The sequence below is a fragment of the Cebidichthys violaceus genome, unplaced genomic scaffold, assembly GCF_023349555.1.
Source record: "Cebidichthys violaceus isolate CVI_PGR_0920_01 unplaced genomic scaffold, fCebVio1.0.p SCAF_146, whole genome shotgun sequence".
Taxonomy (NCBI): domain Eukaryota; kingdom Metazoa; phylum Chordata; class Actinopteri; order Perciformes; family Stichaeidae; genus Cebidichthys; species Cebidichthys violaceus.
This window is the reverse complement of record NW_027176314.1, coordinates 157,501-181,220: the sequence shown is the minus strand read 5'-3', so window position 1 is coordinate 181,220 and position 23,720 is coordinate 157,501. Positions and strand designations below refer to the sequence as shown.

The window sequence follows — 23,720 nt, the reverse complement described above, 5'->3', positions numbered from 1 at the left end:
CACACATACACACTCACTCACTCACACACACACACACATACACACTCACTCACACACACACACACACCAGCTGATCCGTTCTTTAGTAAACTTCCATGTAAACAAACTGGGTTCCTGTCCGTCCCTCTGTAAGTCCCCCCCCCCCCCCCCACGTCTCCATCATCAACCTCCGTCTCCCAATGAGCTCGGGTCCATCGCTATAGCAACTGGTTGCCACGGGCGACGAGACACAGCCAGCATCCTCGCAGTCGTTGTGGAAGGCAGAGCGGAGAGAAGGCGCGGCGCGAGCAGAGCAGCAGAGGAAGACGTGTTCTCGCCAAAATAAAACCCCGAAGAAATAAAACACAAAGCGTCCAATCATAGCTGGAGTCTCCTGCTTCTGCTGCCCACCTCTGGAGAGGAAACGAGAGGATGAGAGGGTGAGAGGATGAGAGGATGCTGACAACTTGTTCTCCCTGGAAAGTGTTGCTTCAGCGCTCGGCTGTGTTGGAGTGCAGGCGGTGACCCCGACACCGCCAACGAGACCGAAGCCGCCGCTGCTGCTGTCGCTGCTGCTGCTGCTGTCGCTGCTGCTGCTGCTGCAGGGTGAGTCCCAACTTCCCTTTTAATTCCAGTTGGTGTGTTTTACCTGAATCCTGTCGGGAGTCCTGAGGGTCCAGGCTGAGGCGGTTCATGGTGGAGCGTTGTGTCGTAGACCTTTGAATGTGTGATGGCGTCTCGAGCCGGTGAACACGCAGGAAACTGTGATGCTTTTCTGGTTTAGTCTCTGCATAAATACTATCTGAGAAATGTAATTTCATATTTTGGTGTCGTGAAGAGCAGTTCATGTGCTACAGCTGAAGGAACAATACTTTTTTTTTAGATTTAGTGTCATTAAAACAAATGCAGAGATCCAGTCTGATGATCTGAGAAACATCGAGAGAATCACGTAGAGAAGTGCCTCAGACCTCAGTACATCGCAAAACGACCACAAAGACATAAAACAACCACAAAGAATCAAAACGACCACAAAGACATAAAACAACCACAAATACATAAAACGACCACAAAGACATAAAACAACCACAAAGATATAAAATGACCACAAAGACATAAAACAACCACAAAGATATAAAACGACCACAAAGACATAAAACGACCACAAAGACATAAAACGACCACAAAGCCATAAAACGACCACAAAGACATAAAACGACCACAAAGACATAAAACAACCACAAAGATATAAAATGACCACAAAGACATAAAACAACCACAAAGATATAAAACGACCACAAAGACATAAAACGACCACAAAGACATAAAACGACCACAAAGCCATAAAACGACCACAAAGACATAAAACGACCACAAAGACATAAAACGACCACAAAGACTCAAAACGACCACAAAGACATAAAACAACCACAAAGATATAAAACAACCACAAAGACATAAAACGACCACAAAGACATAAAACAACCACAAAGACATAAAACGACCACAAAGAATCAAAACGACCACAAAGACATAAAACAACCACAAATACATAAAACGACCACAAAGACATAAAACGACCACAAAGACATAAAATGACCACAAAGATATAAAACGACCACAAAGACATAAAACGACCACAAAGATATAAAACGACCACAAAGACATAAAACGACCACAAAGACATAAAATGACCACAAAGACATAAAACAACCACAAAGATATAAAACAACCACAAAGACATAAAACGACCACAAAGACTCAAAACGACCACAAAGACATAAAACAACCACAAAGACATAAAACAACCACAAAGAATCAAAATGACCACAAAGACATAAAACAACCACAAATACATAAAACGACCACAAAGACATAAAACGACCACAAAGACATAAAACGACCACAAAGACATAAAACGACCACAAAGACATAAAACGACCACAAAGATATAAAACGACCACAAAGCCATAGAACGACCACAAAGACATAAAACGACCACAAAGACATAAAACGACCACAAAGACTCAAAACGACCACAAAGACATAAAACAACCACAAAGACATAAAACAACCACAAAGATATAAAACGACCACAAAGACATAAAACGACCACAAAGACTCAAATTGACCACAAAGACATAAAACAACCACAAAGATATAAAACAACCACAAAGATATAAAACAACCACAAAGACATAAAACGACCACAAAGACTCAAAATGACCACAAAGACATAAAACAACCACAAAGATATAAAACAACTACAAAGACTCAAAACAACCACAAAGACATAAAACAACCACAAAGATATAAAACAACCACAAAGATACCCCAAAAGACCATAAAGAAACTCATGTCAACCACAAAAAGACACATAATAACCACAAAGAGATGCAAAAAGACCAATAACAGACTCATAACAACCACAAATACACTCAAAATGACCACAAAGAGACTCATAACGACCTCATAGAGACAAATAAAAACAGGGACAAATAAGGACCTGAAAGATGCGCAAAACAACCACAAACAGATGCATAACAACCTCTAAGACACACATAACTACACAGATACCCATAACAACCTCACATAAATGCAAAACAACCACAAAGAGACTGAAAACAACCTCAAAGATGCAAAATGAGTCAGTAATTCTTTGAATCTTCACATCTCGCCATTAAAAAAACACAAATTGTCCCTTTGACATTTAAGGGACAATTTGTGTTTTTGCTGGCGAGTTCTGAGCTTGAACTACTCATTGTCCACCAGCGTTGTGAGACTCAATGAAGTCACTCTAGTGTTAATTAGTGAGTGTTTCTTTAGCCTCATGTTTCAGATGTAATATGTATGTTCACCACTTCAGACTGGTTCAGACTGAAACAAGTGAAACTCTTCTTCACTGGACATCGTTGGACAGAGCCGGGCTAGCTGTTTCCCCCTGCATCCTTATGCTAAGCTAAGCTAACCGTGTCCTGAATGATATCCATCTTCTGGTCTCACTGCTGCAAAGAAAGAGAATATTCCTTGAAAGCAGCAGAGAGAGATAAAGGAGAGACGACTCCTCGTGTTGAGGTTTCATCAGCTGGTCCAGATATTAAACAGACCAGAAGTCAGATATTCAGATCATACGAGGAAGGAGAAACACATGTTTACTTCTTCACACCTTCAGAGGTGAAGGTGTTAAAACGAACTGTAAGCAGGAGGAGAGCCGCTGCGACTCTAAATCTGTTGACACGTTTCATCCAAAAACAGCCCCGAGGCGGTCTGCACGTGCTCAGTACGAACCTGAGACTGTCAGAGTATTTATATCTGTAGTGTTTCAACTGCCTTTATATTTAGACTTCTGTCCATCAACGGGAGAAACGAATGGAGGCAGACAGACAGAGACAGACCTGTGATTACGTCTTTACATGAAAGTGATTCAAAACAAAAAGACAACGTCATTCTAAAAATCTAAATCTCTTTGTTTTTGTCCGGAGATTGTCTTCTGATATTGATGTGATTACTTTTGTACTCTATTACTTTTCATTTACTTGTAACTGTGGTTTTGTTTCTTGTACTTGAGTCACGGATCTTCTTCCACCACTGATGGGTTAATTAAAGATCACAATACAAACGTATTAAATCATTTATTTATGAACATTATCATTATATATATTCATAAGCAACACATCCAGAGAGTTAAAGGACACATAAACTGACTCCTTCATAACGTAAACCGAGGAGGTGAAGCAGCAGACTGGACGACAAAGAGGAGGGAGGAGAGAGGAAAGAGGAGGGAGGAGAGAGGAGGAGAGGAGGAGGGGAGGAGGGAGGAGGGAGGAGGAGAGTAGACAGAAGGGAGGAGAGGAGAGAGAAGGGAGTAGAGAGGAGGGAGGAGGGAGGAGGGGAGCAGGGAGGAGGAGAGAGGAGGGAGGAGGGAGGAGGAGAGGAGAGAGAAGGGAGGAGAAAGGAGGGAGGAGAGAGGAGGGAGTAGGAGAGGAGGAGGGAGGAGGAGAGGAGAGAGAAGGGAGGAGAGAGGAGGGAGGAGGAGAGGAGAGAGAAGGAGAGGAGGAGAGAGGAGGGAGGAGGAGAGGAGAGAGGAGGGAGGAGGAGAGAGGAGGGAGGAGGAAAGGAGGGGAGGAGAGAGGAGGCAGGAGGGAGGAGGAGAGGAGAGAGAAAGGAGGAGAAAGGAGGGAGGAGGGAGGAGGAGAGGAGAGAGAAGGGAGGAGAAAGGAGGGAGGAGAGAGGAGGAGAGGAGGGAGGAGACAGGAGGGAGGAGGAGAGGAGAGAGAAGGGAGGAGAGAGGAGGGAGGAGGGAGAAGGAGAGAGGAGGGAGGAGGAGAGGAGAGAGAAGGGAGGAGAGAGGAGGGAGAAGGAGAGGAGGAGAGAGGAGGGAGGAGGAGAGGAGGGAGGAGGAGAGAGGAGGGAGGAGGGAGGAGGAGAGGAGAGAGAAGGGAGGAGGGAGGAGGAGAGAGGAGGCAGGAGGGAGGAGGAGAGGAGAGAGAAAGGAGGAGAAAGGAGGGAGGAGAGAGGAGGGAGGAGGAGAGAAGGGAGGAGAAAGGAGGGAGGAGAGAGGAGGAGAGGAGGGAGGAGACAGGAGGGAGGAGGAGAGGAGGAGAGGAGGAGATGAAGCAGCAGACTGGACGACAAAGAGGAGGGAGGAGGAGAGGAGGAGAGGAGAGAGAAGGGAGGAGGAGAGGAGGAGATGAAGCAGCAGACTGGACGACAAAGAGGAGGGAGGAGGAGAGGAGGGAGGAGGCGAGTAGGAGAGAAGGGAGGAGGGAGGATTGAGGAGGGAGGAGAGGAGGAGGGAGGAGGGAGGAGAGGAGAGAGGAGGGAGGAGGAGAGGAGAGAGAAGGGAGGAGAAAGGAGGGAGCAGAGAGGAGGGAGGAGGAGAGGAGGAGAGAGGAGGGAGGAGGGAGGAGAGGAGGAGACAGTCAAACACTTCCTCGTGTCATTCGGACAGATTTCATCAACAGGGAGACGAGACACAGAAAGTAATCAGAGCGGTGAAATAAAGGGAAGTGAAGCGTGGAGAGAGAGAACACAGAGGAACCGTGTTCAACAACAGCTGGAATAACCGACGTTCATTAGAAACACATGAAGGTCTCACAGCTTCCTTCCTTCCTTTGCCCTTTGACTCAGAGTTCAGGGTGGGGGTTTAAATCTGTACCAGGAGACACGTCATCAATCATTAAGAGAAATGTCCGTCCTCTCATCAGACTTTCTGCTTCCATTGTTGTCTTTACTTCAATTCATTTCACTCACTAGAGACCAGGCGGTGTGTTCAAAAGAGAAAGTAAAATAAGAAAGCAGAACTAGCTATGATGTCGGCCGATATGTGGACGACACGACTTAATATGTCAAATGAATGTATTAACCCTTAAAAAGAGCTTTTGTTTTCAAACAGTTACAAAACTACGTTTGTAAAAGCCAGAAGATGTGAACAGCGTCATTATCGACAGTGTATAAATCTTTCAGACGGTCCTTGAACGCATCGTATGTGACGAATGCTTCCGTCAGAAAACAAAAAACGAAACGAAGCTTAAAACAATATATCATCAAAAACATTTCATTCTTCATGTTGTCATTATAAATGTCTCCTCTAATGAAACGTTCACTTTAACCAGACTGTGTTAAAACATTAAAGTGTGAACTCCTCATGAAACTATGACATCATGATTGATTCATCCATGTCACGGTTTGGGGTTTTGTTTAGGTGTTTCTTCTGTTTTATTTTGAAGTTCCCTGCCTCTTGTGTCCCGTGTTCACTTCACTTCCTGTCCTTGTCTGTTTTCCCGCCTCTGTGATTGTTTGCCCCGCCCTTAATTGAACCCTGCTGTGTCTCATCACCTGCAGCTCCAGGTGTATTTAAACCCTGTGTGTCACTGTCTCTGTGTTACCTGCTCTGTTGTGTTACATGGTCTGCTCCTCCATGGTGTGTTCCTCCATGGTCTGCTCCTCCATGGTGTGTTCCTCCATGGTCTGCTCCTCCATGGTACGTTCCTCCATGGTCTGCTCCTCCATGGTACGTTCCTCCATGGTCTGCTCCTCCATGGTATGTTCCTCCATGGTCTGCTCCTCCATGGTCTGCTCCTCCATGGTATGTTCCTCCATGGTGCGTTCCTCCATGGTCTGCTCCTCCATGGTACGTCCCTCCATGGTCTGCTCCTCCATGGTACATTCCTCCATGGTCTGCTCCTCCATGGTACGTTCCTCCATGGTCTGCTCCTCCATGGTATGTTCCTCCATGGTCTGCTCCTCCATGGTATGTTCCTCCATGGTGCGTTCCTCCATGGTCTGCTCCTCCATGGTGCGTTCCTCCATGGTCTGCTCCTCCATGGTACATTCCTCCATGGTCTGCTCCTCCATGGTACGTTCCTCCATGGTCTGCTCCTCCATGGTCTGCTCCTCCATGGTATGTTCCTCCATGGTGCGTTCCTCCATGGTCTGCTCCTCCATGGTACATTCCTCCATGGTCTGCTCCTCCATGGTACGTTCCTCCATGGTCTGCTCCTCCATTGTATGTTCCTCCATGGTCTGCTCCTCCATGGTCTGCTCCTCCATGGTACATTGGTTGTGTCAAACATGTCTCCCTCGTGCTTGTTTTTTGAGATCCTTCTTCCGTTTGGTGTTTTGCCCGTACCTTGTTTTCTGTCTTGGATTGTTGTTACACGTTTTCTTGGACTTTTGTGTTCTACCAGTTTTGCTTTGGACATTTTTTCGTGTTGTTAAATCATCATCAGCCAGTCCTTCTGCGCTTGGGTCCATCTGACCAGTTCTTCCCAAAACCCTGACATTCTGAGACCTTCGGTCATGTGACATAAATTCAGTGAAACTTTGACTGTTCAGAAGGTTCATGAAGAAGATGAAATCAACACTATTATTCAGCAGCACAAAGAGAAGCCATTGAGTGGGAGATTGGTCCACCAGCTGCACCTACTGCTGCTGCTTAACTTTTCAAGCTTCATATGCAGAAAATAATTGTCATTATCACGATCCAGCTACACATTCATAAGGCAACGGTTATTGTCACACATCGTGTGTGTGTGTGTGTGTGTGTGTGTGTGTGTGTGTGTGTGTGTGTGTGTGTGTGTGTGTGTGTGTGTGTGTGTGTGTGTGTGTGTGTGTGTGTGTGTGTGTGTGTGTGTGTGTGTGTGTGTGTGTGTGTGTGTGTGTGTGTGTGTGTGTGTGTGTGTGTGTGGACAGCAGCTCAGCCCGCCGGGTACCTGGAACTGGTATGTATATATTTATTGTGTGGTTTCCTATTTTCTGCCATGTTGCATATTGCAAAGCATTCTGGGAATTGTCCAATCAGAAGCTCCAAATTAAAGAAACGTTAGAGCGTCTTTATCTTATCTTCTTATTTCATCCCGTCTTTAAAGAAGATACAAATTATTTAAATTAAAATGTTTTAAAATACTTCTTACACTTTTAATTACAATTAAATCTTTATTTTTTTTAAGTTCAATAAACTAAACGTTTTTCAAAGAACATCTCTTCCCTCCGCTACATATAAACTCTATGAATATTTAAATATTGTTCATTTCAGCACAGATTAATCGGTAGAATCCCAACATACAGATATGAAACATGTTTTCAGTCCATGAATCTGCAGGAGTTGTCAGAGTCTTCATGTTAACGTTCCTCCAGTGTCTCACTGATCCAGCGATACTCGTCTGTCCATCGATCGGCAGACAGGAGCCGATCACACTTTGAAGCAGAGCAGAACGTCCAAACATTCGGTTTGACATCGTCTCTCTCTCTCTCTCTCTCCACCGCCGGCCTGCTGAGATGACTTATTGACGAGCTGTCGGGCAACAAGCCCTCGTTAGAGCGCGTACAGCGCTGCTGTCTGCGGTTCGGATCGATGTGTCCGCTGTCGGGATGTTCCGTCACTCGTAATGAACGTGGGTCCAACCTCGTGAGGAGGGTTGGGGTTCTGGTCTACGTGTTGGGAGGTTGGTGACCTTTTTGTTTGGGACTTCCTCAGGCAGACCGAGGTGGGTTCTCTGTTCTAACCCGGTCGTCTAGAAGGTGATCGGTGGATGTCGGGAAACATCGTTGACCTTATTTTGGAGCATCCTGTGAGGAAGTGTGCGTCCTCATCAGGAGGCGACCTCCGGTTCATGTGTTAAAGCTGCATCCTCTCATCCAAACCTTCTGAGCCTCCGCTGTTGACGAAGCTCGTCAATGTCACACTCGACCCAGGCAGCCAATCAAAATGGAGCAAGAGGCGGGCTTTACTGCTTCACCACGGACTTCCTGTTTTGAAGCCGGTAGACGCGGTGAGAACGGACCTCGATTTAATGAAGATGAACTTTATAACTTTGTATATTTGAAATAGATATATCTAGACAGATTCAGTGAACACTCCGCTGGATGAGAGACCTTCTGAAGTCATGATGCTGCAAATACGTGTTTCATGAGGAGAAACTAACTGCTAAAGTATACAAATACACACATATAATACTCACAAAGACTTTAAAGCAGCTCCTCAAAATACACTGGAGGAGGAAGTGACCTTTCTTCTTCTCTTCCTCTGATAATGTTCCACTCGCTGCTCAGACGAGACAGAAATAAAAATACTTCATTCAGGATCATTTATTTTCTACCAAACTGTAGAGACACACACACACACACACACACACACACACACACACACACACACACACACACACACACACACACACACACACACACTCTAATGGTTATTGATCTGTGGTCATCTCTTCTGATCTCTGACTGTAATTGATCAGTCTGACGAGACTCACCGGGCGCCGGCTGGACGGACACACACACATAGGATGAATTATGTTTGACAGTAACAAGGGGTTAATGGTGGTCAACAGTTATGTAACATGATGATGGAGCTTCATCACACACACACACACACACACACACACACACACACACACACACACACACACACACACACACACACACACACGCTGAGCTACAATCTGTTTGACAGATGACTCATGAAGCACCAGATCACATGAACCGATTCCCAAAACTACTTGAGACTACAAATGAGAAAATATAATTTATTAACAAATAAATAAAATCAACAGATTTGAACAAAAGAAACGTCACAATGTGTCCTCCAGAAAAACCTTTACTGTAACATTTGTACAGTGTATTATTAGTACTTTTACTGCATTAAAGGCGTATTTCTATTGAAGTGAAGGAGAGCTGAAGTCAGAATTTAAGGAGAGTGTGTGTGTGTGTGTGTGTGTGTGTGTGTGTGTGTGTGTGTGTGTGTGTGTGTGTGTGTGTGTGTGTGTGTGTGTGTGTGTGAGAGAGAGAGATTTTGCACTTTATTCTGAAAATATCAGTTTCTCATCACACCAGACAGAGATTAAAATGTGAGACTTTATTCTACTAATAAAATATGTAAGTTTAACAACATTACTACATAAAAATGATCGCTATACGTTTTAATATAACTCCCTGTAGGAGTACTACAGTACAGATTAAATTCATAACAGTACAGTAAGGTCACTTCAAATGTACTAAGTACCACACACTCATTGGAAGTTCCCTTTGGAAATACTACAGTAATAAAATGCCACAAAGTACAATACGGTGATATATAGTGTTATAAATATACAATGTGAAGATATAAAAATATTCTAGAGTCCTCAGCTCACTGCAGAACAACTATGCACCTGTAGAAAGGAAACAATGGTCAGTAGGTACATACAGTGTGTACTGTACACAGTACAGTACACATCCAGCAACTGACTGTTGGAACAGAAATAAGTGATGAAAGTGCGTAACGTCACTTCTATACGTGCTCCTGTGACAACGTTCGTTTACGACCTCTTCTGTCGGCTCCTCGCCATCACAAGTGAGTTCATCTTAGAAAGTCAGCTTGTCATCGCTAAAGAGCTACTTTTCTGTCTTCAATCGGCCGCTTGAATTTACTTTAAAATAACTCAACATTGACTTGCTGTCACGTGGAACTCAAACAGCGGTGTTTGTAAATGGAGCATAATATACTAAATGAACATCATGCTGTATTGAAGAAGACTGTAAACTAGAGATTGAGACCATAAACTCATGTTTACAATGTTTACTGAGGGAATAAATCAAGAGAGAAGTAGAGTCATTTTAGACTAGACTTCTATACAACCAGAGGAGTCGCCCCCTGGTGGACACTAGAGAGAATGCAGCTTTAACACATGAAGCTTTGGCTTCACATAAAGAACCAGAGGTTTCCGTCTGGTCTTAACAGACGTCGGTATTTGACGTTGTGGACCTATATCTATGTTATTGGACAATAATAAGTTCAATGGTGGAAGTCTGTAAATATGTATTTATATTGTTCTGTTCCCAAACGTGAAGAATAGACATTCATGGTAAAACTAGAACCCTTCCTTAAATAAATCATGATACGTTTCCTTACCCAGCATGCATCTCTCTCTCAACCGTTTAAAATGTGAATTAATGTGAACAAATCATAATGTTCTTTCATCTGTTTTCAGTTGCAATCTGGGGAGACATAAAGTGTGTGTGTGTGTGTGTGTGTGTGTGTGTGTGTGTGTGTGTGTGTGTGTGTGTGTGTGTGTGTGTGTGTGTGTGTGTGTGTGAAGCAGTAAATTGATTGCATGAATGAATAAAACGTCGTCATCTCTCTGCTGTCAAATCCAAACTGGAGACTCTGTGGAAAACTACATCATCTCCTAATTGACTTCTGTCTTGCATGAAAGACGCAGGACACACACTCACTCACACGCACACTCTCACACACTCTCACACACACCTCCCTGCTGTGTGAGAACATCAGTTTCTTTTCATTGTTATTTGTCAGTCATAGCAGTCTGTTGCTGTCTGTAGTAGTAGTCAGTAGTAGTCTGTCATGATAGTAGTAGTAGTCTGTCATGATAGTTGTAGTCAGTAGTAGTCTGTCATGATAGTAGTAGTCAGTAGTAGTCTGTCATGATAGTAGTAGTCTGTCATGATAGTTGTAGTCAGTAGTAGTCTGTCATGATAGTAGTAGTCAGTAGTAGTCTGTCATGATAGTAGTAGTCAGTAGTAGTCTGTCATGATAGTAGTAGTCTGTCATGATAGTAGTAGTCAGTAGTAGTCTGTCATGATAGTAGTAGTCAGTAGTAGTAGTAGTCTGTAGCAGTCAATAGTAGTCTGTTGTGATAGTAGTAGTCTGTAGCAATCAGTAGTAGTCTGTCATGATAGTAGTAGTCAGTAGCAGTCTGTCATGATAGTAGTAGTCTGTCATGATAGTAGTAGTCAGTAGTAGTCTGTCATGATAGTAGTAGTCTGTCATGATAGTAGTAGTCAGTAGTAGTCTGTCATGATAGTAGTAGTCTGTCATGATAGTTGTAGTCAGTAGTAGTCTGTCATGATAGTAGTAGTCTGTCATGATAGTTGTAGTCAGTAGTAGTCTGTCATGATAGTAGTAGTCTGTCATGATCGTAGTAGTCAGTAGTAGTAGTAGTAGTAGTAGTAGTCTGTCATGATAGTAGTAGTCAGTAGTAGTCTGTCATGATAGTAGTAGTCTGTCATGATAGTTGTAGTCAGTAGTAGTCTGTCATGATAGTAGTAGTCAGTAGTAGTCTGTCATGATAGTAGTAGTCTGTCATGATAGTAGTAGTCAGTAGTAGTCAGTCATGATAGTAGTAGTCAGTAGTAGTAGTAGTCTGTAGCAGTCAATAGTAGTCTGTTGTGATAGTAGTAGTTTGTAGCAGTGAGTAATAGTCTGTCATGATAGTAGCAGTCAGTAGTAGTCTGTCATGATAGTAGTAGTCTGTAGCAATCAGTAGTAGTCTGTCATGATAGTAGTAGTCTGTCATGATCGTAGTAGTCAGTAGTAGTAGTAGTAGTAGTAGTAGTCTGTCATGATAGTAGTAGTCAGTAGTAGTCTGTCATGATAGTAGTAGTCTGTCATGATAGTTGTAGTCAGTAGTAGTCTGTCATGATAGTAGTAGTCAGTAGTAGTCTGTCATGATAGTAGTAGTCAGTAGTAGTCTGTCATGATAGTAGTAGTCTGTCATGATAGTAGTAGTCAGTAGTAGTCTGTCATGATAGTAGTAGTCAGTAGTAGTAGTAGTCTGTAGCAGTCAATAGTAGTCTGTTGTGATAGTAGTAGTCTGTAGCAATCAGTAGTAGTCTGTCATGATAGTAGTAGTCAGTAGCAGTCTGTCATGATAGTAGTAGTCTGTCATGATAGTAGTAGTCAGTAGTAGTCTGTCATGATAGTAGTAGTCTGTCATGATAGTAGTAGTCAGTAGTAGTCAGTCATGATAGTAGTAGTCAGTAGTAGTAGTAGTCTGTAGCAGTCAATAGTAGTCTGTTGTGATAGTAGTAGTTTGTAGCAGTGAGTAATAGTCTGTCATGATAGTAGCAGTCAGTAGTAGTCTGTCATGATAGTAGTAGTCTGTAGCAATCAGTAGTAGTCTGTCATGATAGTAGTAGTCAGTAGCAGTCTGTCATGATAGTAGTAGTCTGTCATGATAGTAGTAGTCAGTAGTAGTCTGTCATGATAGTAGTAGTCTGTCATGATCGTAGTAGTCAGTAGTAGTAGTAGTAGTAGTAGTAGTCTGTCATGATAGTAGTAGTCAGTAGTAGTCTGTCATGATAGTAGTAGTCAGTAGTAGTCAGTCATGATAGTAGTAGTCAGTAGTAGTAGTAGTCTGTAGCAGTCAATAGTAGTCTGTTGTGATAGTAGTAGTTTGTAGCAGTGAGTAATAGTCTGTCATGATAGTAGCAGTCAGTAGTAGTCTGTCATGATAGTAGTAGTCTGTAGCAATCAGTAGTAGTCTGTCATGATAGTAGTAGTCAGTAGCAGTCTGTCATGATAGTAGTAGTCTGTAGTAGTCTGTCATGATAGTAATAGTCTGTAGCAGTCAGTAGTAGTCTGTCATGATAGTAATAGTCTGTAGCAGTCAGTAGTAGTCTATCATGATAGTAGTAGTCTGTAGTAGTAGTAGTCAGTAGTCGTCTGTAGCAGTCAGTAGTAGTTTGTTATGAAAGTAGTAGTCTGCAGCAGTCAGTAGTAGTCTGTCATAGTAGTAGTAGTCTGTAGTAGTCTGTCAAGATAGAAGTAGTAGTAGTAGTAGTCTGTAGTAGCCTGTCATGATAGTAGTAGTCTGTAGTAGTCTGTAGCAATATGTTGCCGTCAGTAGTAGTTGTAGTCTGTCATGACAGTAGTAGTCAGTAGTAGTCTGTAGTAGTCTGTCATGATAGTAGTAGTCTGTAGCAATATGTTGTCGTCAGTAGTAGTTGTAGTCAGTAGTAGTCTGTCATGACAGTAGTAGTCAGTAGTAGTCTGTAGTAGTCTGTCATGACAGTAGCAGTCAGTAGTAGTCTGTAGTAGTCTGTCATGATAGTAGTAGTCTGTAGCAATATGTTGTCGTCAGTAGTAGTTGTAGTCAGTAGTAGTCTGTCATGATAGTAGTAGTCAGTAGTAGTCTGTAGTTGTCTCTCACAGTCGGTACTCTCTTACAGTATTAAGAGTACTGATGTCCTGAATAATCCAGACGTTTAGTGTCCGTCTCCTCTGAAGGCTGCAGGTTGAATCCCAGATCAGCGTCTTGCTTCAGGGCACTCCAGCAGGAAGCACAGCTGTAATATAAGATATTTAGACCTAAAGGACTGGAAAGGCTTTGATTTGCCGTCGTCCTCCAAACAGAACATACTGGTGATTGTATGACGACATGTTCTTTTGAAAGGGGAACCAGGTCTTACCTGAAACCTGATCGGGGGCCTCCAGCAGGACTCTGCGGACCCCCCCCCCCACTGGCTGCTTCTCAATAGCTAAGAAACGCCGGAGGAGACCATTAATGATTCAGTCAAACGTCTTTCACGAATCACAGAGAAGCTGCTCGGTTGTTAAATTAATAAAAAAGTTAGAAGATTAAGAAGAAACACATTCAGGAAACAGCTGCTTTAGTTTGGAGACAATTCATAATTAATACACATAATAAACCGCATCTATCCTGTGAATTCTCAAATAAAGAGGTGATACGCAGTAATTTATCAGAGCAGCTAATGTTGGCATAAAAGTGAAGATTATGATCATGATCCCAAATTCTGTATGAAATTGAGAAAGAAATGGCTGCCTATCAAAATAACTCTAATTTGAATATATTAATGTCCATCAGTGCAACAACAGTCACTTTTAATTAATTCCATACATTTCTTCTTTGCCATCTATTTATTACCCTGTCAATCAAACTCAGCACTTCCTGTAGACGTTTCAAAATAAAAGTCTCCCTGGAAAAGGTGGGATTATGCCAACTGAGCTGCCAGTAGGCTTTTATTGTGAAAAAATATGAACCAGTGGATGTGGACTTTATTAAATGGCTGCATCCACCAAATGAAATGTATTTTTATTATACAATGATTGTGCTGACACGCATTTATACTAATGTTGTTGTGTTAATAAACTGAGGGAGAAGCAGATAAAATGAAAAGTGAAATGACAACAAACACACAGCTGGAGATGAGGATCAGTGAGCAGGTATGAAATCTAACAACAGCCAGAGTCACTTCCTGTCTCTCACAAACGGCTTTTCATCTTCATCGTCTCTTCACAACCTAGAACTGAAGACTTTTTATCTCCTTAGTCTATAATAAACTAAATATTTCAGATAAACATGAAGCTGCTCCCTCTGGGATTTTTCCCCTCGACCTCTGACGGCGTCGATGCCTTGCTTCGCTGCCTGAATTAAACTTTTACCTGCAGAGCGGAAACACACACACACACAGTGAGGCTGTGTAGCCTGAAGCGGTACTGAAGCCCCTGAAGGCCGGTCCGGTTTCAGGAAACAAGCTGCTGTTTGAATGTGAATCAGCTGCTGCAGAGTCTCCGCTTCCTGTTTGTGCAGCAGCATCGACCATTAACTCGTCAGCCAATCAGACGTGAGAGCGAGCCGACTCATGAGGTCTTCTCTTCGTTAACGGAAACTGTGACTCAACATGTTTGACGTCATTAAACAATAACTGTGACGATACCAACATGTTTTATCTCCTTATTTTCATTGACGAAATATTATAGACTTTTTATTTTCAGTGCAGCAGATGTGTTTCCATCAGGAGACAACTTCTGGTTCTGAAAGCTTCATGTGTTAAAGCTGCATTCTCTCTAGTGTCCATCAGGGGGCGACTCCTCTGGTTGTATAGAAGTCTAGTCTAAAATGACTCTACTTCTCTCTTGATTTATTCCCTCAGTAAACATTGTAAACATGAGTTTATGGTCTCAATCTCTAGTTTACAGTCTTCTTCAATACAGCATGATGTTCATTTAGTACATTATGCTCCATTTAGAGTCAAACAGACCATAAAGCAGGGGATGCTTTAGGGGCGGGGCTACACACTGATTGACAGGTCTCTCTACCAGAGACGTATACGGCGTCTCTACGTCACTCCTCCTCAGTCCACATATGGTCACTTCCTGTTCACAGAAACAAGATGGTGGCGGCCAAAACGTCACAACAACTGCGTCCACTTCTTATATTCAGTTTATTGTTTCAATATCAGTCTACAGCGACAGCACACACTGGAGACGGAGAATTACATTTCTCGTTTCCCACTTCAGACTGAATCACAAACACGTAAAAACTACGATGCAGGTTATTTTTTAAACGTTTTATCCAGTAATAGTCGTTAAAATCTGAATGAAGATCCGGTATCGTACATTAAAGTACATCTGTTAACTTTTACTGCTCCTGATTTTTAAAAACAACAGACTGAACCTTTATTAAATCCTCAGATGTTGTTCTGCAAACAGTCACACTGAGTTGTTTTTGTACAACAGCTGTTTAATATTTCCACCGTTGGAGTTTTTTCTCTCTCTCTCTCTCTCTCTCTCTCTCTCTCTCTCTCTCTCTCTCTCGCCCACTCTCCCTCCTCTTCCTCTTCCTCTTTCCTCCGCCTCCAGAAACATTATGAAACTGTACATTTACTCAAGTGCTAACGCCAGGTACTTGTACTTCACTTGAGTCTTGTCTTCTTCATATTTCTACATCACTTATGAAGAGTTTACATATTGAAAACTATAATAAGAGAGTTTTGTTTTTGATTATTAAACTATATATTATACATTTGATTAATGGAGAAAATAATCAGTGGATTAATCCACAATGAAATAATCAATAGTTGTAACTGTTGGTGAATTTAGCAGAATCTACAGACGAAAATAGACAAAGGAGTAAAATAAATGTTTTAGAAGAGAAATAACATGATAAATACATGAAAAACTATGTTTTTGCTTGTAGTGTTACTGATTATTCTTACATACTTGTATTAAAGCAACATCTTCAATGCAGGACTTTTACTTGTAGTGGAGTATTTTTACAGTGTGGTTTTAGTACTTTTACTGCAGTAAAGGATCTGAATACTTAATCCACCACTGAAAGAGAAACGAAAAACAACAACTACATAATTTATATAACGTAAAATAAATCACAAAAACATTTAAACACCAGTCGTCCACTTCCTGTCTCACACCAAGACGTTTTCAACCAAATCCACCAAGTTTCTCTAAACCTATCATAGAGGTCTCACAGCATGCTCCAAACTAAAAGACATAATGCATCATCTGTCATGTGTTAAAGCTGCATTCTCTCTAGTGTCCACCAGGGGGCGACTCCTCTGGTTGTATAGAAGTCTAGTCTAAAATGACTCTACTTCTCTCTTGATTTATTCCCTCAGTAAACATTGTAAACATGAGTTTATTGTCTCAATCTCTAGTTTACAGTCTTCTTCAACACAGCATGATGTTCATTTAGTACATTATGGAACATTTAGAGTCAAACAGACCATAAAGAGGGGATGATTTAGGGGCGGGGCTACACTCAGTCCAGATATGGTCACTTCCTGTTCACTGGTTGCAAAAAATGACAAAATGACGAACTCAAGGCTTCAAAACGTCCACAAACAAATGTGAGACGACTACGTCCACTTCTTCAGTCTGTGGTCCACACACACACACACACACACACACATACACACACACACACACACACACACACACACACCACACAATCATGTGTAGAACCCTTCAGAGGACACGACAATGACTTGCATTCATTTCCTGAAGAGACTTACCTTCACCATGACGACTGATTCTAATCCTAACCTCCCTCAACGTTAAGTCTTCACCTTTAAAAGCTCATTATTATGTTATGAAGACGGGCATTTTGTCCCCACAATGTGGCTGTGTGTTATCAGATGAATGTCCCCACAACCTGAGTAACACACAGACACACACACAGACACACACACAGTGTCAGTTCTCCGCCCACAGTCAGACTGCTCTTGCAGCAGCAGCGACATGTTTTTCTGAGAAAGACGGCAACAGGTTGAAACAGAGATTAGAGTGTGTGTGTGTGTGTGTGTGTGTGTGTGTGTGTGTGTGTGTGTGTGTGTGTGTTTGACCACGGTGCGTGCTGTGGTTGCCACGGTTACCCAGGTCTCTCTCTGTGGATGCTGGCAGCCGTCACCATGGCAACGCTGCACCTGACATAATTGCATCATTGATCAACACACAACGGAAAAAAAAAAATGTAATACTGACAGAGTCGGCGTCCAAGTTAATGAGGCGTCAGCGAACGTATCGTCAGCTGTAGTTCCTCTGATGTCCACCAGGTGAAACTCTCATCATATTTAAGTGAAGCAACAACAACACAGAGCCCCACCCCCTTTGTAAACAAATGTTCTTTGATGCTGTTTGAATCACACAGATGAAGTGTGTACATTTAAAAGTTAATGTCTCAAGTTAAGAAAGTCTGTTTGTCCTACGATCATTTATGTTAACATATATGAGCAAATGTGTTCTCAATCGTATACATTATCTACCTGTCATATGCAGACCTTATAGGGTTAATTCAGGTACTATGTGATGGACAAAGAGAACAGCCAATAAGAGGTGTTGAAGTTGACATGTGTCAATAAAGTTTTACTTTGGACAAGAAGAGTTCCACTGAACAGAACTGATGCCCCACGTTGTTTTATTCCTCCGTAATTATATTCGGGTTAGCACTGGGTATACATGCCAGAATCGCTGCACAATCTACATCTGGTAACAGGTTATGGGCCCAGAGTTACCCAGAGTTACCCAGAGCTACCCAGGGTCACCCAGAACAAATTATCCAGCGAAGTACCACCGAGAGAAAAGTTGCAACGTACCGCGTGTCCGGTGAGAGTTAGCATACTATGCTAGCACCATGAGTAGGCGAAACGCCAAGTCGAGTAGCCGTTAGTGTCGGCTAGTTTTTGATGGAGATGAAAAGAATTATGAACTGTGGGAGACGAAATTTCTGGGCCATCTTCGGTTGCAAGGGCTAAAGGATACTATTTTAAATGAGCCTACCGACGATGAGGAAGAAGAACCGGCAGACGACGAGAAGAAAAATGCCGAAGCATACGCAGAGCTAATCCAGTTTCTGGATGATAAAAGTTTGTCGCTAGTAATGAGAGAAGCGGCAGACGATGGGCGGAAAGCACTAAAGATGCTGAGAGACTATTATGCTGGCAAAGGGAAGCCACGTGTAATTAGTTTGTATACAGAACTGACTTCACTTCAAAAGTCGAGCAGTGAGAGTGTGACCGAGTACGTTATACGCGCAGAGACCGCCATCACAGCATTGAGAAACGCAGGTGAGACATTGAGTGACAGGCTGTTAGTAGCAATGATTTTGAAGGGACTGCCAGAATCATTTAAACCGTTTGCTATTCATGTCACGCAAAGCGAGGTGGCAATGCCTTTTGCCGAATTCAAAACTAAACTACGGAGCTACGAGGACACCGAGAAGATGCGTGTAACAGCGTCCGACGACAACGTCATGAAGGCGCGAAACCAACAAAATGTCAGACCCGCTGTGGCAAGTGCAAATGACCGGGGGAACGAGAGTGCAGACGTGGTATGCTTCAGATGTGGCCTCAGAGGACACAAAGCCAGAGCTTGTCAACGCAAGCAGTGGTGTAGCCAGTGTAAAAGCAACACACATCGGGACGCAACTTGCAGACGGAAACAGCGGCGGGACGACGCGCGAAAAGTTTCCGAGGAGGTGAGCAGCAAAGAGTATGCATTCCAGATAAACGACCGGGACAAGGAGATCCAGCCAGGGCGTGGTATCAATGAGTGTGGTCTGATGGTGGACACAGGGGCAACTTCACACATAATCACGGATATAGCAAAGTTCAAGAAGTTCGACGACGAGTTCCAGGCCAAGACACACTGCGTGGAGTTGGCAGATGGCACAAGGTGCAACGGAGTCGCGGAGCACAGAGGAGACGCGGAGGTCTGCTTGATCGACAGCAGAGGTCAACGCCACAAGACGACGCTGAGACGGGCGTTGTACATCCCCTCATACCCGCAGGACATCTTTTCTGTAAAAGCAGCTACTGCCGGCGGAGCGACAGTAATCTTCAAGCAAGGGAAAGACGTCCTACAAAACAGAGACGGTACAAAATTCCACATTCATGAGTACAAGAGACTATACTACTTACAAACAGTAGATGATGAACGTGATGACCAATGTAAGGGGTGTTTTGATATGCAGACATGGCATGAGATTTTAGGGCACTGTAATTATGATGATATTCAGAAGTTACCGAGTGTTGTTGATGGTATGACAATCAAGGGTAAAACAGACAGACCTGCCCTTCATTGTGAAGTGTGCGCTCAGGGAAAGTTTATCCAAACTAGGAACAGGGAGCCTGATGTAAGAGCCACAGCAGCTCTAGAGTTGGTACACACAGATGTAGCGGGACCAATAGACCCAGAGTCCAGAGACGGGTATAGGTTTGCCTTATCATTCACTGATGATTATTCCAGTGCAGTGTTTGTGTACTTTCTAAAAAATACGAGTGACACAGTAACCGCAACAGAGAAGTTCCTTGCTGATACAGCCCCGTATGGGAAGATTAAACGTATCAGGTCTGACAATGGTGCAGAATTCATGGGAAAGAATTACCAGGCACTACTCAGCAGAAATGGGATCAGACATGAGACCTCAGCACCATACTCACCGCACCAGAATGGTACAGCTGAACGAAATTGGCGCACCTTGTTTGACATGGCTAGGTGTATGCTAATAGAGAGCGAGTTGCCAAAGGAGTTATGGACATATGCAGTGCAGACAGCAGCAGTAGTGAGGAACAGATGCTTTAACAATCGCACAAAACAGACACCCTACATAATGCTGACAGGAAGACGGCCTAACCTTTCCAGGATGCAAAAATTTGGATCATTGTGTTATGCCTATAAACAGGACAAGAGAAAACTGGACACAAGGTGTGAGAAGGGAATCTTTGTCGGGTACGACAGGAATAGCCCAGCCTACATGGTCTACTATCCAGACAAAGGGAAAGTACAGAAGCACAGATTGGTGAAGTTTGTGACCAAAACAGTTGCAGAGCAGCAGACACAAACTGACATGACACCTGACGACGATGACTTTAAGATACAGAAGAGGACTAGCAAGTCCAGACAAATTACTGATGTGAGTCCAGGACATACTCAGGGCCAGGTTCCAGTAACTGTGCCTGAGGTGAATAGCCAAGAAAAGATGGAGGAAACCAACTATGAGCCTAGGCGATACCCTCCTAGAGTGAGGAAGAAACCAGATTATTTAAGGGAATATGTATCTGGGGGGGAGAGCGATGATCAGGTACTGACTAACATAGATTATTGTTACAGATTAATGTGCAATGTACCCCTAACATTCAGGGAAGCTGTAACCTCATCTAACTCAAAAGAATGGGTTAATGCGATGGATGAAGAAATGCAATCGCCGAGAGAAAATGACACATTTACCCTAACCAACTTGCCTAAGGGTAAGAAAGCAGTGGGGGGTAGATGGGTATATGCAATTAAGAACAATGTTGATGGATCTGACAAATACAAGGCACGATATGTAGCCAAAGGATACAGCCAAAAGATGGGTGTAGACTACGAGGAGACATTTTCTCCTACTGCTGACCTGACCAGTATCAGGGTATTGATGCAGAAAGCAGCGCAGGAAAACCTGATTTTACATCAGATGGATGTCAAAACTGCCTACCTACATGCACCAATAGATTGTGAGATTTACATGATACAACCAGAAGGTTATGAGGTGAAATTTAGCACAGAGGAAAAGTTGGTGTGTAAGCTAGAAAAGTCACTATATGGACTAAAACAATCAGGCAGAAATTGGAACAAGACGCTGCACGAGTATCTGATTGAAAACGACTTTGTGCAAAATCCAGCGGATCATTGTGTTTATACCAGAGAAACAGAAAATGAGAAAGTGATCCTGATAATATGGGTTGATGACTTGATCATTGCTGCCAGTGATGAAAATGCACTGAAGGTTGTGAAGGGGATGCTCACAGCAAAATTCAAGATGAAAGACTTGGGTAAACTGAAACATTTTCTTGGTATTGATTTTGACCAGAGTGATACATGTGTAACAATGTCACAGAAGAGGTATGTGGAGAAAATACTTGAAAGGTTTGACATGCATGACTGTAAACCTAGAGCAACACCGTGTGAACAAAAACTAAACTACACTGATGATTCAGAATTGATGAGTGATGTCAGAAAATACAGAGAGGCAGTAGGCAGCCTAATCTATCTGACTACATGTACAAGACCTGACCTGAGCTTTGTAGTAAGTAAACTGTCACAGTACTTCTCTGAGCCAACAGAAGAGCAATGGACTACTGTAAAACATGTACTGAGGTATCTGAAAGGCACAATTGACAAAGAGTTGTGCTTCAGAAAATGTGACCATGAGAAACTGGGGCTACATTGCATACAGTGATGCGGATTGGGCGGCTGATGTAACTGACAGGCGTAGTACAACAGGTTTCTGTGTAAGCCTAAATGAAAATGGTCCTTTGATTTCATGGAAATCCAAAAAGCAACCCACTGTTGCACTGTCAACTTGTGAGGCAGAGTATATGGCGCTTGCCGCAACTACACAAGAGTGTATGTACCTAGTTCAACTACTAGAGGGCATTGACAGACGTCAATACGCACCACCTACGGTTTATGAGGATAACCAAGGTACAATAGCGTTAGCAAAGAACCCTGTAAGAAGACAGAGGTGTAAGCATGTTGACATCAAATATCATTTCATAAGGTCAACTGTGAATGATGGGAGAATAAATTTGAACTATTGTCCAACAGACCAGATGGTTGCAGATGTGATGACAAAACCTGCAACAAAGTTTAAGTTGATTAAGTTTGCAAAGTTTATGTTTGGGGATTAACCATGTGTGTAAAAAAAAAATGTACATGATGCAAAGGAGAGAAACCTTTATGTTTTTGTTTGTATTCAAGATAACAGTGTGAGAACAAGTGGGGGTGTTAACATATATGAGCAAATGTGTTCTCAATCATATACATTATCTACCTGTCATATGCAGACCTTATAGGGTTAATTCAGGTACTGTGTGATGGACAAAGAGAACAGCCAATAAGAGGTGTTGAAGTTGACATGTGTCAATAAAGTTTTACTTTGGACAAGAAGAGTTCCACTGAACAGAACTGATGCCCCACGTTGTTTTATTCCTCCGTAATTATATTTGGGTTAGCACTGGGTATACACGGCAGAATCGCTGCACAATCTACATCTGGTAACAATTTATTTTTGTGTGAAACCGATCACTGATCTACGGCCGTTAGCTTAGCTTAGCTTAGCTTGCTAGTTGGCTAGCTAACTTAGCTGCGTTCCTAATGTGATGTTTTCTTACCTGACGTGTTTTTATGGGTTAGGGTTATGTGTGTTCTCAGGTGTGTGTTCAGTGTGTGTTCAGCTGTGTGTTCAGCTGTGTGTGTGTGTGTGTGTGTGTGTGTGTGTGTGTGTGTGTTCAGCTGTGTGTGTGTGTGTGTGTGTGTGTGTGTGTGTGTGTGTGTGTGTGTGATGAATCAGCTCAAAATGTCTTCCAATTAGTCTTCAAATAATCAGTTTTCAGAGATTAATTTCTCTCCAGACAGAAACATACCAGCTGCTGTTTTTTAAGCTTTTTCTGCAGAACTTCAGGAGGTGAAGCTGAACAGAATAAAGATGAAGAAGAAGAGCGGCGGTGAAATATTAAAGAGGGAGGAGAGAGTTTAACTCAGCAAAGTCCTCGGAGTAATGTGATTACATTTCACCAGACTTAAAACACAACGACTGAAACATGAAGATTATATCAGGAGTCACATGATAATCTGTATAATCAGCTTTATTCATGTATTTGTTTCAGTTGGTGATGATGTGATTTAAAGGAAGACGACGCCCATTTTTTAATTCTGGTTAACAACTTGTCAACGTTGAAGGAGTAATAAAAGGAGTAATAAACTTTGAATACGTCCGTTCCTCACAACGTGATTGGTTGATGCCTTTATTCGCAGTGCAAAAGCTCCCAAAAAAAAATCAACAGTACGAAAAAATATATTATTGGTGTGTGTTCAGGTGTGTGTTCAGGTGTGTGTTTAGGTGTGTGTTCAGGTGTGTGTGTGTGTGTGTGTGTGTGTGTGTGTGTGTGTGTGTGTGTGTGTGTGTGTGTGTGTTCAGGTGTGTGTACAGGTGTGTGTGTGTGTGTGTGTGTGTGTGTGTGTGTACAGGTGTGTGTGTTCAGGTGTGTGTTCAGGTGTGTGTGTGTTCAGGTGTGTGTTCAAGTGTGTGTTTAGGTGTGTGTGTTCAGGTGTGTGTTTAGGTGTGTGTGTACAGGTGTGTGTTTAGGTGTGTGTTCAGGTGTGTGTTCAAGTGTGTATTTAGGTGTGTGTGTTCAGGTGTGTGTTTAGGTGTGTGTGTACA

The 23,720-nt window shown here is 42.7% G+C and overlaps 2 protein-coding genes across 3 annotated transcripts in view; both read left to right on the top strand.

Moving 5' to 3' along the window:
- Window positions 1-238: 238 nt before the first annotated feature.
- The window catches only part of LOC137871547 (cortexin-2-like), a 37,188-nt gene continuing 13,706 nt past the window's right edge, over window positions 239-23,720 (top strand). For both annotated transcript variants that reach the window (XM_068709402.1, XM_068709401.1), the window contains exon 1: window positions 239-585. The gene's annotated coding sequence lies outside the window, so the exon portion shown is untranslated. The remainder of the gene's footprint in view (window positions 586-23,720) is intronic.
- The window catches only part of LOC137871550 (uncharacterized), an 8,513-nt gene continuing 3,479 nt past the window's right edge, over window positions 18,687-23,720 (top strand). Inside the window, exons 1-2 of the mRNA XM_068709405.1 lie at window positions 18,687-19,349; window positions 20,202-20,409. Coding sequence (XP_068565506.1) covers window positions 18,687-19,349; window positions 20,202-20,409 — 871 coding nt within the window. The remainder of the gene's footprint in view (window positions 19,350-20,201; window positions 20,410-23,720) is intronic.